The sequence below is a fragment of the Bidens hawaiensis genome, unplaced genomic scaffold (assembly GCF_021521415.1).
Source record: "Bidens hawaiensis isolate Kalapana, Puna unplaced genomic scaffold, B.hawaiensis_p1.1 tig00000904_1, whole genome shotgun sequence".
Lineage (NCBI taxonomy): Eukaryota > Viridiplantae > Streptophyta > Magnoliopsida > Asterales > Asteraceae > Bidens > Bidens hawaiensis.
Window position 1 is genome coordinate 3,314,391 of NW_027491052.1, and position 18,048 is coordinate 3,332,438.

Below are 18,048 nucleotides of genomic sequence, written 5' to 3' on the forward strand. Positions count from 1 at the left end.
AGTTTTAACTATTTGTTCATAATTAATGGTTCGAATGTTTTTTTCCAAATGATACCGGGTTCACTTGCCGAATAAGAATGGATTCGCTCGTTAATTCGAAACTGTAGGTTATATATAAAATGAAAAAACACCAGGTTCGTCCGAACCCGGTGTCTAGTATGTGGCTCCGTCACTGTCAAGGGTTAAAAACGTGTTCGTGTAAATCAGCATATTTCAGAGGGTAAGTTGACATACCATTTTTTAAGATACAATCATGACTTTTAAAATAATACATATAGACGTGACAACGTTACCAATACTTTTTTTTAATTGGATTGATTTAAGTGAATAAAAAAAAAGAGTTGCAGATATATTTGACTCAGCTCAAATTATATAACGAGTCAAAACAGGTCGCTCGTATCATATAAACCTCGCTAACCTAAAATGGGTCCAAATAAGTACCCACCCACGACCATTGTTTGTCACTGCCACTAGGCCTGTAAACGAACCAAACATTCGGTGAACTATCGTGAACCGTTCGGCAGGAAGTCCGTTTATGTTCGTTTATTTAATAAACGAACGAACATGAACAAAAAATTTGTGTTCGTTTAATTAAACGAACGAACATGAACGCATATTCCGTTCGTTCATTTATGTTCATGAACGTTCGTTTATGTCTGTTTATTTATGTTCATTTATGTATTAATATTAATAGAAAATAATTAAATATTATCTGGATAGGTCATCTGCTTAAAGGTTTTATATTGTTAATTTGTGTTCATTTAAGTGTTTTCATTTAAGTTTGTTTATATTTGTGTTCATTTATGTTTGTTCATACATGTTCGTTTATCTTTATTCAGTTATGTTAGTTTAGATTTTTAACAAACAAACATCAAAGTTTCTGAAAAAGAAACCTTGACCAGCTGCATATCCATGAACCATTACAAGAGTAGGTGAGCCCTCTTTGCTGTCAAAGGTAACAGTGTTGATGAACCGTGGTTCATTGCTAGCGGAACGAAACCAGCTCACTTTAGAGCCAGGTGGTCCGGACCCAATGTTAACCTGTTCTTGAGTATACGGTGTCCTGGTATTCAATCCAAAACAGTTACAACCTAAAATTGTAACTATTGTTATTTATAAGAAATTTCGAAAAAAAAAATAACAACAAATGCTATCCTGTTTTGCGATTCAGATTGCATATTTGCATCACCAAGATCATTATAAATACACCATTTCTATACTCATGTTTTGTCAGTAAACAATGAACATTTAACTTGTTTTGTGTTTATAAAGTGCTCTCTCAGTCTACATTCAAGTATTTCAAATTATAAAATACAAAAGACCTAAAAAAATGTTAAGATTAGACTTCAAACTTCAATTGTGAAGAAATCTACCTATTTTTCTAAATTATTTTTTGCTTATAAAGTACCCTCCAAGTTTACATTTAACCTAAGGCTTTACACAATTCAATGGATCTAATTTGATTTTAGTGAAGGATCTGAAACTTAGCATGTCACTTAACAATTTTTTTTTTGGAAGGCCAAATTTCAGTGCACCTAATGGCTAATTGTAGGGTGGCTAGGTGGATTTGGTCCGTTATACATAGTTGGGTCAAACTAAGGGTTTTGACTTGGTTAAAGAGGTGTTGAAGTTCCCAAATGAGTATAAGAACAATAAGGAGGAGTGTCAATCAATACAAGCAATTTCACTTGTTACTTGTTGGTTTGGTTTGATTTGGAATGCAAGGAACGACAAGATTTTCAATAATATTCCGGTGATCGTTTTTTTGGGTGAAACATAGGAGGCGGAAATCAAACTTAGATTGGGAGGAAACTCGAAACTCGATTTGGTTCGAGTTCATAGTTGGATTAATTCGAGTATTCGAAATTCGGTTAGTTGAACACCCCTAGACAGTATTCGAAATCTACCAATTTGCTTAATAATTATTGCTTAAAGTGTTCTCCAAGCTAAGGCTTAAAGCAATTCAAAGGATCTAATTTAAGAGATTGACGCCTTAACAGATATCATCATCATTTATAAGTAGAACATAACAATCAGAAATGGAGTATACAAATAACAATAATTAGGGAATAAGCAGTACTTGAGGAGTGATAAAAGGCGTTTTTCAGCGGCAACAATATGATCAGTAGACGTCGGAATCCAACGGAGAACTGAAGGCCACAGAGACCACGTTGCCGGAGCAGATGATGAGTTCAATTCCTCCTGCGCCATAATAATTTTGGAAATTGAACGTCTTTACGGCGAACCTAACGCTCATAAGTTAAGTTAGATAATTTTTATTATTGTAATGTGAATCATTATCGATTGTATCTGTTGATTACCAAATAAAAGTAATAGGCAATATAAGTAAGAGAAAGAGGAGAAGGCCGTGACCGGAGACTTGAGAGGAAACCGATTCCAATTGAGACATTGGAACGCTGCACTTATTTCTTTATTTTTAAGAAGATACAAGTGATGATTATTTGAAAATTAAATATTTAAATAAAGAAAAAACATACGTGGAGTCGTATAGACGCGGTATCACTATGTATATATATATATATAACTAGTTTTTTATCCGGCGTAACGTGGGTACCAAGCGGTAAGACTGTAAATCGATGTGAATTCGGTCGGTTTCAGTTAAGTGTGTCATTACCAGAACTAAAACAAAAAAATTTATAAAAATTGAGGTGGAACAGTGGGGTGCGTTGTCGGTAAAACTCGACTGTTGGTAATCCCACATGTTGGTTTCAGCCACGTTCGTTATGATACCGGAACTAAAACAAAAATAAATCGGCATTCAGTTAGCTTATGTTACAGTACTGGAACTAAAACAAAACGCGGTAAGTATTCACGAATTCGGTCGGTTTCTGTCGCATTCGTTACGATATCTTAACTAAAACAAAACAAAAAAATTGGCATTCGATAGGTTTTCGTTGCATTCATTACGGACCATAACTAAAAGAAAAAGGGGGGGGGGGGGGGAAGAAAGAAACAAACTTGCACCAATGCCGCCAAGTGACCCAACAGAGTCCTTGCGGCACCAAAACTTTCAGTTGTTAACTTGTTATATATAATTACAGGTGTGGCGATTGCGGATGATATAACTAGTAAATATGTTCCTCATCATGTAAACATATTTTATTGTCTAGGGGGGATTACGCTTACTTGTTTTTTAGTACAAGTGGCTACAGGATTTGCTATGACCTTTTACTACCGTCCGACCGTTACTGATGCTTTTGCTTCTGTTTAATACATAATGACTGAAGCTAATTTTGGTTGGTTAATCCGATCAGTTCATCGATGGTCGGCAAGTATGATGGTCCTAATGATGATCCTACATGTATTTCGTGTATATCTCACCGGTGGATTTAAAAAACCGCGCGAATTAACTTGGGTTACAGGTGTGGTTCTGGCTGTATTAACTACATCTTTTGGTGTAACTAGTTATTCTTTACCTTGGGACCAAATTGGTTATTGGGCCGTGAAAATTGTAACGGGTGTACCTGACGCTATCCCTATAATAGGATCACCTTTGGTAGAATTATTGCGTGGAAGTGCTAGTGTGGGACAGTCCACTTTGACTCGTTTTTATAGTTTACATACTTTTGTATTGCCACTTCTTACTGCCATATTTATGTTAATGCACTTCCCAATGATACGTAAACAAGGTATTTATGGTCCTTTATAGATACATAGAAGATATAGCATAGATATTTTGAATTCATCATTTATCATTTGGGGTAGGAACTATAGTATTTTATTGCTATAAGTATGGATTATTGAAAAGAATAAGACATGTATTTGGATACTTCCCTTGAACTCCGCAATATTTTTGATTTGGCATCAATAGTTGAAGGGATTTTTCCGAAGATAAAATGGATTATGGGAGTGTGTGACTTGAACTATTGATTGGTTTGTGCAGATATGTGCCTTTTTTCTATTTATTTATCTGCCACGTTTGAATTCACAACCAAATGTGTCTTTGTTCCAACCATCACGTAAGCCCATACGGAGGATAGGCTGGTTCGCTTAAAGAAAATCTTTTCTATGATCAAATACGAATCATGTCATACATGAGCAGGCTCCGTAAGATCTAGTTCACTTAAGTTCAAATTATTTAATAGTATAGTATAAAATGCATTCATTTCTTCTGCACTGGCGCAATCTATGATACTATCGGAGTAAAAAAGGGGTCTAACAGAAAGAACAGAGATTGGGCTGTATTAGTAACAAGTAAATCTTTTGTGTGTTTATAAAATGTCTCTAAAAATTTTGGGGATAAACACCAATCCTAAGGTCTGAGACGACCAAAAAGCAATTGATCAGATCACGATCTAGTTTATAAGCCTACTTGGGTATTGAGTATTTATTTGTAAGAACTTCATTTTTTGCACTTGATAGTTTTAACTCCAAAAAAAAGAATCCAGTCAAATTTTTATTTTACTTACATAAAAGCATCCATATATCGTATATACGGGTGTCTAGATAACATTTATATGGATTCAGTTAGTTCTTTTTATTCTTGCTCGAGCCGGATGATGAAAAATGATCATGTCCGGTTCCTCCGGGGGATGGATCTATAAAAATTCACCTATCCCAATAACAAAAAAACCTGACTTGAATGATTCTGTATTAAGAGCTAAATTGGCTAAAGGTATGGGTCATAATTGTTACGGGGAGCCCGCATGGCCCAACAATCTTTTATATATTTTTCCGGTAGTAATTCTAGGTACTATTGCATGTAACGTAGGATTAGCGGTTCTAGAACCATTAATGATTGGTGAACCGGCAGATCCGTTTGCAACTCCTTTGGAAATATTACCCGAATGGTATTTCTTTCCCGTATTTCAAATACTTCGTACAGTACCCAATAAATTATTGGGTGTTCTGTTAATGGTATCAGTACCCGCGGGATTATTAACAGTACCCTTTTTAGAGAATATTAATAAATTCCAAAATCCATTTCGTCGTCCAGTAGCGACAACCGTATTTTTGATTGGTACTGAAGTGGCCCTTTGGTTGGGTATTGGTGCAACATTACCTATTGATAAATCCCTAAATTTAGGTCTTTTTTAAATTGATTCAATTGTAAAATAAAATATCACGACGTATGTATCTAGGGAACAGTCGCTTCAAAGTAATTCTCCCTAGATACATCTATTCAACTAAATTATGAATCTATGTTGATTCCGAATATATTAATTGTCCTAAAGATTCAAAACCTATTTTCGTTTCGGCCCTTTTATAAATTATAAAAAAAAAGATGAAAAAAATCCAATGGGTTTAAAACTAATTTTCCGGTAAATCAATTAGGAAATTTTTTTCTAGAATCCCTAAAATTTGTTTGACATCTTCTATGCAAAAATGTTCCATTTTCATAAGATCTTCTTGACTGTTATTCAAAAGGTCCCATAATGTATATATCTTGGACCTTTTGAGGCAATTATAGATTTTGGGAGGCAATCCTGATTGGTCAATAAAAATCGATTTCAACGCCATTTTTTTTTATTTTTTTGTTAGTTTAGCCAATTTATCATAAAAGGTAAAAGGGGGTAAAGGAACTATGTGTTGATTGTCCTTTAAATTGAAATTTTCTTCTTTGGTATGTAAAAAGGGAATCAATAAATCAATCAAATTCCGGGAGGCTTCGTGAAGTGCTTCTTTAGGAGTTAAACTTCCATTTGTTCATATTTCAAGAAATAGTATCTCTTTGTTACCATTTTTATAAGAATGAATACTATGATTCGCATTTCGAACAGGCATGAATATAGGATCTATAGGATAACTTCCATCTTGAAAGGTATTTGGCGCTTTTATAAGATATCCGCGATTCTTCTCTATTTGTAATCCAATAACCAACTCAATGGGTTCCGTTAAGCTAGCTATATGCTGTGTATTATCAACAATTTCTACATAAGGCGGTAAGATGATATCTTGAGCAGTTACATATCCAGGGCCCCTGACACAAATAGACGCCTCACAAGTTCCATAGAGATTACTTCTCAATACGATTTCTTTCAAATTCATTAAAATTTCATGTACTGATTCTTGAATACCCATTATGGTAGAATATTCGTGTGAGATTTTCTCAGATTTTGTACGTGTGATACATGTTCCTTCGATTTCTCCAAGCAAAGCTCTTCGCATCGCAATGCCTATTGTGTCTGCTTGACCTTTCATAAGTGGAGACAGAATAAAGTGCCCATATAAAAGACGCTTACTGTCTGCTGTTGATTCAACACACTTCCACTGTAGTGTCTGAGTAGATATTGTTATTTTCTCTCGAACCATCATAATATTATTTGATCTAATCATTGAATCATTTATTTCTCTTGTTTCTCTTGCTATTGAAATCTCTTCAATTTTTTTCTACACACGTCTTTTTTTCGAGGGTCTACAGCCATTATGTGGCATAGGGGTTACATCCCGTACGAAAGTTAATAGTATACCACTTCTGCGAATAGCTCGTAATGCTGCGTCTCTTCTGAGACCGGGACCTTTAATCATGACTTCTGCTCGTTGCATACCTTGATCTACTACTGCACGAATAGCATTTGCCGCTGCGGTTTGAGCAGCAAATGGCGTCCCTCTTCTTGTACCTTTGAAGCCACAAGTACCAGCAGAGGACCAAGAAACCACTCGCCCTCGTACATCTGTAACAGTCACAATGGTATTATTGAAACTTGCTTGAATATGAATAACCCCCTTTGGTATTTTACGTATACTCATACGTGAACTAGTACGTCCACGTGAACTCTTTTTCTGTATACCTTTTGCCATATTTTATCATCTCATAAATTTGAGTCAGAGATATATGGATATATCCATTTCATGTAAAAAAAGATCCCCCTTCTTATTTGTATATTGGGTCTTTAACGAGTCTTATTATCCTTGTCTTTGTTCATGAATGGCTTCAAGCTCAAAGCTCGTCTAGGACCGTATGCTCGCCATCAGTTTGTTTAACTTATGAGGGCTCCAGTTTGACATGTCGAAGTTGCATCAACGGTGCTACACCTTGAATGCCTCAATGACACGTATGTGAAATCCCTATGAAAGGCACCCGGATGTCAATGTAGTAGAGTACAAAAACAAAGTAGTTGGTAAGTAGTAAACTAATAATTAACAAAACTGAACCAGCATGAAGACAAACCTATCAATGTTGTAACAAAATGACAAAGATTGGTTAGATATGAATGGGAGTCCAAACGTAATGGTAAACGTGAGAATGCACGTCACGTTCAGTAACATATATTTCATTCTTAAACATTTTAAATACAAATCTAAGTTACCATAATGAACATATAGCATAACATCAAATTGAGTCAGAACATTAATATGTGTTAGGAAGTTCAAAATAGCATGAGTAGTCAAATACTCAAATTCAAAACGGTTCATATCTTTAAAGGTTTAACATATTCGTACTAAGAAAGTACGTGAATAAGATATGTACATTAGAAGCGTAGATTCGAACTCGTGTAATTTGAACATTTTTAATAAAAGTCTTATGTTGAAATTGCGATAACATAAAAGTATAGATGTGTCTAGATCCATTCATACTCGTGTAATTTTAACACTTCTAATAAAAGTATTTTCCCCCAGAAATAGAAATTGTTAGAACAGAGAAGCAAGACAGATTAGAAGATCGAAGACAAAATTATTTTGTTTTAAAGACTTCCGCTAAAACAAACCCGCAACTCTGATATATTTACAAAACATATACCAACTACGGGTGTTACACCTAGGCCATAAGTCAGGGTATGACATTTACCCATCAATTATCCATTACAATACATGACATAGGTTCAAAAATCCGGATTAATCAAAGCCAAAACGAGCTGAACATCAAGTTAAACGAGCTAAACTGGTTAGAACACGAACCAGCTGCTGGTGTAGCCTGGTCTTGCTACGTGGCCAGCCACCCTCGTCGCGTGGCCCAGCAAGTTGGTATCTCCCATCATTTCTGTTTTGTCAAGAATGGCCCCTATAGTTCGAATCTTGGTCCTTTTAATGCTAAACTTGATATTTAAAAACACATAAACGAGTTGTAAAGAAACTAACACATAACAAATGAATAAAATGAACTTTTTTGCTCCTTGAGCCTAGGCTCTAGGCGTGACCTATGCGCCTTGATGCACCTAGCGCATTTGATAACTATGACAAATACGCATAGCAAAGAAAATCCTAGCCGACAATTATACCAGAGTACCCATCATGCAAAATGTAAAACACCATTAGCATACAATAAAAGAGCATAGACATGTAAAAGGAGATTTTATAAAATAATTTATGGATAATTAACATAATAATAAACAACATTTTGATGTACTGATAAACAAGTCCAACAAACAATAATAGACAACCTTATTGTATCAGAAAACTAGAATCTAGTTTGCCCTCGGCATCAGATCATGGTTAAAACCAATACACCCATCTTCAGCTTCAACTCCACCCAAATGCTTAATTTATGTAGCTATAAAACACACGAATGCCAAACATTTAGTCTGCTCTGGACTGACCAGCTCGAGACGAAAGAATGATGCCGACAATAAGACCGTATAGAGCAAGAGCTTCAGCAAAAATGAGAATTAGGATCATCCCAACAAACAGTTTTGGTTGCTGTGCATTGGCTCTGTAACATGATTTAAGATTTTTAATAATTTTCACTCGAAAGTAGACAAAAGGCAGCAACACAAATTCATCATAAGGAGAAAGAATGAAGACAGTTGTAAACGGAGGTAGCAATTTTGATCAGTTTACTTTTAAATGGGTTGGTTCAGGTTACATTTTACCTCAAACGGGTCAAATGGGTTAACACTAGTAGAGTAGAAAGTTGTCGGAAGCCCCAAAGTGCATTTTTTTAATGCATACCAGTTAATTATTGTTAAAAAATAGATTATTGTCGGTATGCATTAATAATCTATTTTTAACACAATGTCCGTAGTCTATACTGTACATACTTATGGTTACTGTTACAATGCACAACTAGAGGAATAGATCACAGAAGAAGCGGGATCACTCGTTGAACAGAAAACTTCATGTGCTTCACCTAAACCGTTCTCTGAATTTGAAAGTCCTAATCAACAAGTGAGTTTGGTTTTAATTCACTTTTTTGCATAAATAGGGAAGTGTAAATAGCTGACTTAAGCAAGACTCGCCAATATTGCTTTGTTCATTTTTCTTTGTGGTTAGTACGAATTCTAGTAATGACCGCCTTTTGTGATTCAACAAAGCTGAAGTCTTAATATTTTTCTTAACCTTTTTGAATTAGTCGATTTCAAATTGACATAATAAGCGTATAGAAAACAATATAAAGTTGCCACTGAAGTAATGTGAGTCGGTGATCTATTAAGTGCCAAGCAGGGTATAAAGTATTGACATAAACAAGTAACAACTAAATATAAGCAATCATCAACTAAATAACTCAATAAAGAAACATTAATAAAAAATCATACACAATTAAATAGACATAAATAATAGAGAATACACAACTTATGCCTTATGCGGTGTATTAACAAAATTTGCAGCTTTTATCTAGGATTTAAAGCCTTTATGTGTATGCATTCAACCTACTTCATCACAATTTCCTACCGTATTTGTGACATTCCACTAATTACCATTACTACATGTTAATAAACCAACAAGGCAACAATGTATTATGTATACACACTAACAACATTTGCAGCATTTTTCTAGGGTTTTAAAACCTTTATGTGCATGCATTGAACCTACTTCATCACCCTATGGTATTTGTACTAGGGGTGCAAATGGAACAAGCCGAACCGAGATCAAATCTATAAAAATCTCGAAACAAGCCGAGCCTTATCAAGCCCAAGCCTCAAACAAAGCCAGAGCTTGAGATCTGTATAGGAAGGAAGCTCATTTAGGCCTGTCAAGCCTTAACGAGTCTTGTGTATTTTTAAATTAGAACTCTTTTAAGACTTCTATGCATTAATTTAACACTGCACAGCCGAGCTCGAGCCTTGGCTAGTTTAAGGTACTGCGCATGAGCTCGAGCCTAACTTAGGCTCGTTTAAGGTTTAAAGCTATATTTAAATTAATAAGTAACAAACTAGTCAAGGCTCGGGCTTTTGAAAAACAACTCAAAATGCTCAGTCTCGGCTCGGCTCGGCTCATTTAAAAGAACACGATGTTTATATATCAATATCACCAATAAAATATTAATATTAATAATAATTAACAATTACCTAACACCAGCATCACCAACGATTCCAATAGCCATACCAGCAGAAAGGCCAGCAAGACCACAGGCCAAACCAGAAGACAAATGAGCATACCCATCAAACAAATAATACGACTTGGCCTTGGGGTTAATCCCGGTGCTAATAATCACAGCGATAATCAACCCATAAATCCCCAAGACTCCGGCCATAACCACCGGCACGATCGACTTCATCACCAGTTCCGGCCGCATCACTCCCATCGACGCCACTCCCACGCCGCTCTTCGCCGTGCCGTACGCCGCACCCATACCTGCATGTTGAATTGTTAGTTTTGGAATTAAATGGATCTGGGTAATGGGTTTGACTTACAGGAGAAGACGAGTGCGGCTGCGGCGCCCAGGAAGCCGAAGAACGGTGCCGTTTCGTCGCCGGAGAACGTAGAAGACATGATCGGAGATTATTATTATTATTACTACGAGGAGCGTGAGTGAAGATGAGTTTATTATTGTATGGATGACCTTGTTTGATCGTGTTAGGAATGTCTCAAAACGTGATTCATAGTTTTAATATAAAATACTAATGGACTTTAACGGACACTACTGACAGACACAAACGAACGTAAACGAGGATACGTTAGTTTTGAGAATAATAATTATTAAATCAACCCGAGCAAATCTAAATGAACATATTATCAAACTAGGTTATAACCCGTGTGACACACGGTTTGGTCAAAAATATAATAAAACAAAATAAAATAAACATATATATACATAAGAGGGGACGGGGTGGTCCGTTATACAAGTGCCATCACGCGTGATGGCCTCATGAACACCGTCGCCGGTCTCCCCATCACGCGTGATGGGGGGCCGGCCGTGATGGCCATCACGCACTCGTTGGCTCCAAGTGACCGTTGAGAGGAAATAAAAAAAAACTTAATTAACCTATATAAATATAATCAAATCCATCTTCAAATCCAACTCAAATCTAACTCAAATCCTCTACTACAAACAACATTCTAACATCACACAAATGGAGGGTTCAAAGAAATGTGGCTTGGGTTCAAAGAAAACCCAATCCCGACCAAAGGTTCGACAAAATCTTGGCGAGCCCTTTAGATCGATCCTACTTCAACGCAAACGCGAGCTATGCGAGAAGTGGGGTTGGGAAGCGCCGTAGGTTTTTTTTTGTCGGTTTTTTTTAATTTATTTATCTTTGTAATATTTATTTAATCTTGTTTTATTTTTTATTTAATTTAACCTTGTTTTAGTATTTATTGTAAAAAAAATAAAAAATAAAAATTCCATCACACCACCACCCCCACCAAAATTCCATTACTAGTGATGGAAAGTAATGGGGTGAGGTGACACACCGTGATTGGTAGTTGCAAGTTATGGTTTTTAAACCACCCCCCTAATAAGATAGATAATGAGTTCATATTATATAAGCAATTATACTACTTTAAGTAAGAATATAAATTATAATTCTCTAAATATTTCGTTAACTTTGGTTTACAGTCATCGCAACATATGTATGGGAAAATTTTAATGTATATCAATTAAATTTCAATAAAACTACTTACAATTATTTTGAACTAAACATAAACCCAAGCCGGTCATTTAAAATTACTTACAATTAATTGTATGATAAGAGTGATATAAAGTTGCATTATGATATGCAGACTGGCAAGATATTTGGGAGGGGTTCTTCTTTTTGTTATCACAAACCATTTTTCTTATTCTTCGGTTTTCCTTTAAAATAGCTAAACTTTAAAAATATATATATATATATATATATATATATATATATATATATATATAATAGTGATAGTAATATGGCTAGTTAAAAAAAATGAAACTTACAATTTGTGGTCAATCTTTGTTGTGTTATTTGTTGTGTAGAGATTAAATTCTCATTGGTGATACCTGTAAAAACAATAAAAAAAATTAAAGATGATAATTTTACTAATAAATAAATAACTATTATGTAATCAATAATAAGAATAAGAGAAATATATACCATTAGTAATATTAGATAGAGATATTCGCAATGTAGTATTGCTAAATGTTGAACACATCATCTCCTTAAAAATAATAAAAAGTCGATAGTTCTTCGAAAACAATCAACTAAGAATAAAAGTAATTCAAACATTGCATATTTGAAGACATTTACTTGTTAATCTATTAAACATTAAATCTTGTACTATATCAACTTGCTTTTTGGATAGTTTAATATGTGTTTTTAAAGATGATATGTCTTTATTTAAATAATACTTATTGATAACTGATGACATACTTCATTTTGTTTGTAGTATATCTCTAAGTAAAAAATCGATGTTATATAATGATCATAGAATTAGGGTTTCAATTGAAAGACAACGGATAACATATAAATCAACTACGTGAATCAGATTACATGATTCGGATTAAATGAATCGCATTAAGAAGATTGATCGAATGGACCTGTGAATTGATTGAATCCGATTGAATATGTGTAGGTGAATCGATTGACTTCGATTGAGGATGTTAACCCGATTGAATCTGTAAAGGTGAAACAATTGAATACGTGAATCTGATTACAAATGTTTGATAGCTACCCTGAATACTGATGAATTTCAATGTAATAGATAGATAGTGATTGTAAGGGTTAGAACATGTGAATTGAGATGAAAAAAATTATGAATATGACAGGCATCGCAAGTTTGATTTTGAAATTGAATTAAAGTAATTAAAAATAATTACGAAATGTCATGTGACACTTTGAAGAAATTTGATGTAAAATACAAGGAGAATTTGGTGGAAAACCCACTTGCCATGTACCACTTTGAAAACTCTTTGTTAATTTAAAATAAAAGGAAAGATATTGAGTTTTGCATTTAAAATAATTAAACAATAATAGGAATTGACATGTGCCATTTTGAAGACTCCTTGTTAATTATAAAAAAGGAAGGTTTTTTAAAAATCCACTCTTTTATTATATAGGTAAATAGATGGTTACGAGCTTAATTGAAGGACTCATGTTTGTTCGTTAAGCTTACGGAATACAACAATAACAATCATACCCGGTAAATTTCACACATAACAAAAACTATTAGTAGGGTTTGGGGAAGATAATATGTAGACAGACATACCTTACCTTAATTCCTGAAGAATAGAGAAACTGCTTTTAAGGAACCCTGGCTCCAAGAAGAAGCAACATAATAGTACAAAAGTAAATAAAGCATAAAACAGAATATTTAAAAAGTGTAATATTTAATACTAACGAAAAAAAAATGATGAGCAGATAAAATAATTATAATAAATAGCAGTATTAGTAGTAAAAATAAGCAATAATAGTAACAAAAACAAATTATACTATGTAGATAAGGCTATGACTCTAAGACATATTTTTAAACCAAAACTATATCATTCCTTTAGAATTCCTTAACCTTAATCCTATGTCTTCAAAAAATTCTATCATTAACCATATCCTCAAAGAGATGCAGGAATGAAAATAAACTTCCCGTTGAATAGTTCACGAACAATTAATCAGACGGTAGGCTCAATTTGTTTTTTCTTAAAAGTTTTAGTTGATAAACCGTTGAATAGATTGCTAAGCTAATTGTATTTGAATTTTGCATTAACGCAAATTTATGTATGCACATTTATTTTTGTAATAAGTTTTTATCAACTTTTTTATTTTTATTATTTACCTTACATATTTCTTTGGTAATGACATATTTAGCTCCTTAACTTCAATAAGTTTTTTTTCAATTTTAATTTTAATTTTTATTAGAGTAAAGTGTCATTTTCGTCCATGAGGTTTGGTTGTTTTTATGACTTTCGTCTAAAAAGTTTATTTTGTTGCAACTGGGCCATTAAGGTTTCGCAATTGCTGCTAATGTCGTCCAAATCACTAACTCCGTTACTTTTTAACGTTAAATGAGAGATATTTTGGTCTTTTAACTGTTTATGTATTATTATTATTAAATGAGGGGTATTTTGGTCCTTAAAAATAGTTGTTAATCTTCAACCCATCACCCAACATATTAGATCCTAGCTGACGGTCATTAACACACCACCTCTGATCACCGTCACAGAGCCCAACTCCATCTCCCCTCTAATTTGCCATCACCCTCATGACCTCGGTTTGTCGCCAGTATCCCTCATCACGAACCACCATCCCACTACACACCCCATCTTCATCTTCTTTGGCTTCTCGTATTACCGTTGGCCACCACACCAGCAACCTGACTTTCCAATCATCGAAAATCACTGTGGCTCAGATCTGTGGTCCAACACCACTACGACCACCGAGAACCACCGTTCACACTTATGTTGTCTAGATCGCCGAGAACCTCCGTAGTTCACACCTCTGCTAAAATCTACGATCGTATGAAACTGCATAAAACTTCCGGCCATCATCTCCGATTGTTTTCTTCAATATCTTTGACAACGATCGGCCACCACGCCAGCAACCCCCATCGCCCCTTTCGTTTTTCGGATGAGTAGAGCGATGATGACAAAAACCCAAATATAGTGAAAACCTTTTAGTTTTTCCGGCAAGAGAGTGATATAATTAGCTTCTGTTGGGTTGGTGGTGTGTGAGAGATGGTGATACGGTTTTTTCGAACATAGGAGAAGATGAGAAAGTAGACCCAAAATAATAAATCTTTCTTATTCTTTTTCTTAAACGAGATTACAATATATAGATAAACAAATGACATAAAAATAAAAAAAGATAAACAGTGAGAAAACATAATTTGACTATAATAAGGAAACTAAATAAAAGATAAACTTAAATAATAATAAACTTATTAATATAATAGGATCGCATCAATTCCCGACCCCTTGAAAGCGTTTTTGTCCTTAAGGACGGAATGCCATTGCCATGGCGGTCGCCACTTGAGTCGTACAACGACAAGTGAGGCGGTCTCAACGTAGCGTCATGGTAGCCAACGTTCGAGTCTTCCGGTGTTATTCGGGCCAATGCCAACGGACCACCACAAGGGGTGCAACACGGGCTGTCTTGTTGCCCCTTTTAACGGCGTCGGCGCCTATGAGCTAATTGTATTGTTGTAAATTTGATTGGCATCTTTATTAACCATCAAATTACCACTTTGTTGCTTATATTTACCAGTTGCATGCCCACCTAAGGTCACATCCCCCAATCCTTGAGTAACTTCGTCATTAGTAATGGTTTCATGATCAGACTTGGCAATTGTATTAACGGAACTAGCGTGGAATTGAGTAAGCATTGCTGTAGTGAAATCATCCCAAGTGAGGAAGTCTGAACTCCGAAGCCAACCATTGAACCATCAGAATGGCTCATCATCAAAGGATTCAATGACATATGGAAACCGCTCGTCGCCATAGATCGGATAAAAGAGAAAATATCGTTCAGCTTGAGAAATCCATAGGGCGGGATTAGATCCAGTAAAACGAGGTAATCATGGATGTTCCCACAAGAGTTCTTCCAAAGCCATCTAGGCTAAGGCTCAATGAAAGCACCAATTGATATAGTTTTTTCGAGACAGCCGTCAATCTCCCAAGCACACAAGATAAGAAGAGAAAATAGACCCAAATTAATAATTCTTTCTCATTCTTTTTCTTAAATGAGATTACAATATATAAAAAAACAAAGACATAAAAATAAAAAAAGATAAACAATAAGGAAACATAATTTAACTATAATAAGGAAACTAAATAAAAGGTAAACTTAAATAATAATAATAAACTTATTAATATAATAGGATCGTATCAGACAACCGTCAATCTCCCAATAACACAAGAGAAAAAGAAAAAATAGACCAAAAATAATAATTCTTTCTTAATTTTTTAATCAGATTTAATCTCAACCACATAATCTAACCTACTTAATTAAATGTGTTGTTAATTAAGAATGAGGTTCTTAAAGTTTTTAAATCTCAACAAGGTTCTCAAATTATTCCTTCCCTATATATATGTGTGTGTGTATATATAGGAGATGGTTCAATGGAGAAATTATATTAATGTGAGAAGTGTGAGAAGTTAATCATAACCACTGATTTTGTTGATCTATAGCCTATATTTGTTATGGCAGTTTTGTAATTAATTGTGCACGATTTAAATTGCTGTAAGAAGAAGGGTACTAATGTAAAATTGTGTTAGGTTCAAAAGTGAAAGTCTACTCTTATTCAATTTAGCATATATCACGCCACCGCCATTAGACTTCAGTATCTTCCAAATTTGGAGAGAATTGACTAAATCCATGAAGTTATTCAAGCGATTGTTACAAATCTTCTTAGTTTGTGAAAAGATGTGATTTGCTACTGCGTATAAAAGTCCAATTTCGTTGATGAAAATCTACTTTTCGACACTGAAGCTCTGATAATCTTGGAAGCTTGACAGAGGTTAGGGTTCGTAATTCTTGTAACTTATTCCTTTAAAGATGTTGAATTTTGGGATATGATGACCTAGGTATGTGAAAGAGAAACTTGATTTTGGGATTCATAAGTTTGTTAGATGTGTTGAAATCCTCTGTATGTGTTGTTGAAATCGATTCTGATAATAAAAACTTAATTAAGATGAATTCTAATATGATAATAGAAAGTAATTGAGAAAGCTTGTTGTTTGGTACCAAATAGTGTGCAGAAAATCATGTGTGTGTAGGTTGAAGTTGTTTGTTAGTAGAAATTTTAGAAACTAATGAGAAGGGAACACATACATATGAGGAAGTATAGGTTTTGAATTATTTTTTTGTTCTATGTGTTGGTAATTCCATGATGAAAGCTAATATGTATTTGAAGGAAGGTATATATGGTTAATATGTTTTAATTTGCGATTTAATTTGTTACACAGTGGATAACCTATCAGAACATGATGTGGAAGTGATGTCCAGTAAAGGTAAATGTATTAGACATTTTCAATCAGTGTAATATTTGGAATAACCAAATTTTCTTTTCTTGTAGGCGAAAAAATTGGTTATGATAAGAGAATAGGTGAAGGGACATCAAAACAACTTGTTGAGGATGATGATGATATTGTTCAGAATCCGCCTCGTGTTTTCATCAAAACAATCAGTTTGTTAATGGTGTGTAGGAGATAAACTATGTGCATGATCTATGGGAATAAGATTTATTGAAAGTTAAGGTATGTGGTTAGTTACCTGTTTGTGTAGGGTAGTGAAGGGTATGGGTAAGTAATTGTGTGGAATGTTATTGTATTGACATGTTACTAATATGAAGGTGTGTAGGTCAATGTAGGGTATTTATTATAACCTTAGGGAGGTCAATTAATGTAGTGAAATTGGGTCAAGGAGTTTGTGAACAAACTATCACGTGTATGCATAGTTGTATGGTTTTTTTTTTAAACATTGTTAAATTTAATTTGTTGTTATTTGTTTTATAGTGTGGTCTGAGTTGTTCATGAAAAATGTGTGTACAGTTTCCATGGTGTAATGAGGTTAGTAAGTATTTGTGTAGGGTAGTGTAGGGTGTGTGCCATCACGAAAAGTTTAATGTCATGGCTTTGTACCAAGTATGGCGACGATGAAGTTTTTGATTGTTAAGTTGTTTGTGTATGATAGTGTGGGGTACATGTATTTGAAGGTTGTGGACAAAAGGTTTTGTGACATGTGACATGGTAAAAAGAGTACGTGCATGTGAAGGTTAGTAAGTATTTGTGTAGAGTAGTGTAGGGTGTGTGTCGTTATGAAAAGTCTAATGCCGTGGTTTTGTACCAAGTTTGGTGCATGTATGCACAATGAAGTTTTTGGCTGCTAAGTCGTTTATGTAGGATAGTCAGGGGTACGTGTATGTGAAGGTGTGGTTGATATATGAATCCTGAAGTTTTGTGTAGGGGGGATATAAAAGGGAAGTGATGTGTTTCACGCTTGCATATATTACAGTTTTAACCTTCAGGAGATGAGT

The 18,048-nt window shown here is 34.6% G+C and overlaps 1 protein-coding gene across 1 annotated transcript; it reads right to left on the reverse strand.

The window, feature by feature from the left end:
- Positions 1-8,316: 8,316 nt before the first annotated feature.
- LOC143545466 (V-type proton ATPase 16 kDa proteolipid subunit) lies at positions 8,317-10,618 on the reverse strand. Its single transcript, XM_077037362.1, has 3 exons — positions 10,533-10,618; positions 10,188-10,473; positions 8,317-8,611 (listed from the first exon to the last, which is right to left on the reverse strand). Exons 1-3 carry the CDS (start codon positions 10,609-10,611, stop codon positions 8,479-8,481), a joined length of 498 nt encoding a protein of 165 aa, XP_076893477.1. The 5' UTR covers positions 10,612-10,618; the 3' UTR covers positions 8,317-8,478.
- Between the last annotated feature and the right edge of the window lie 7,430 nt (positions 10,619-18,048).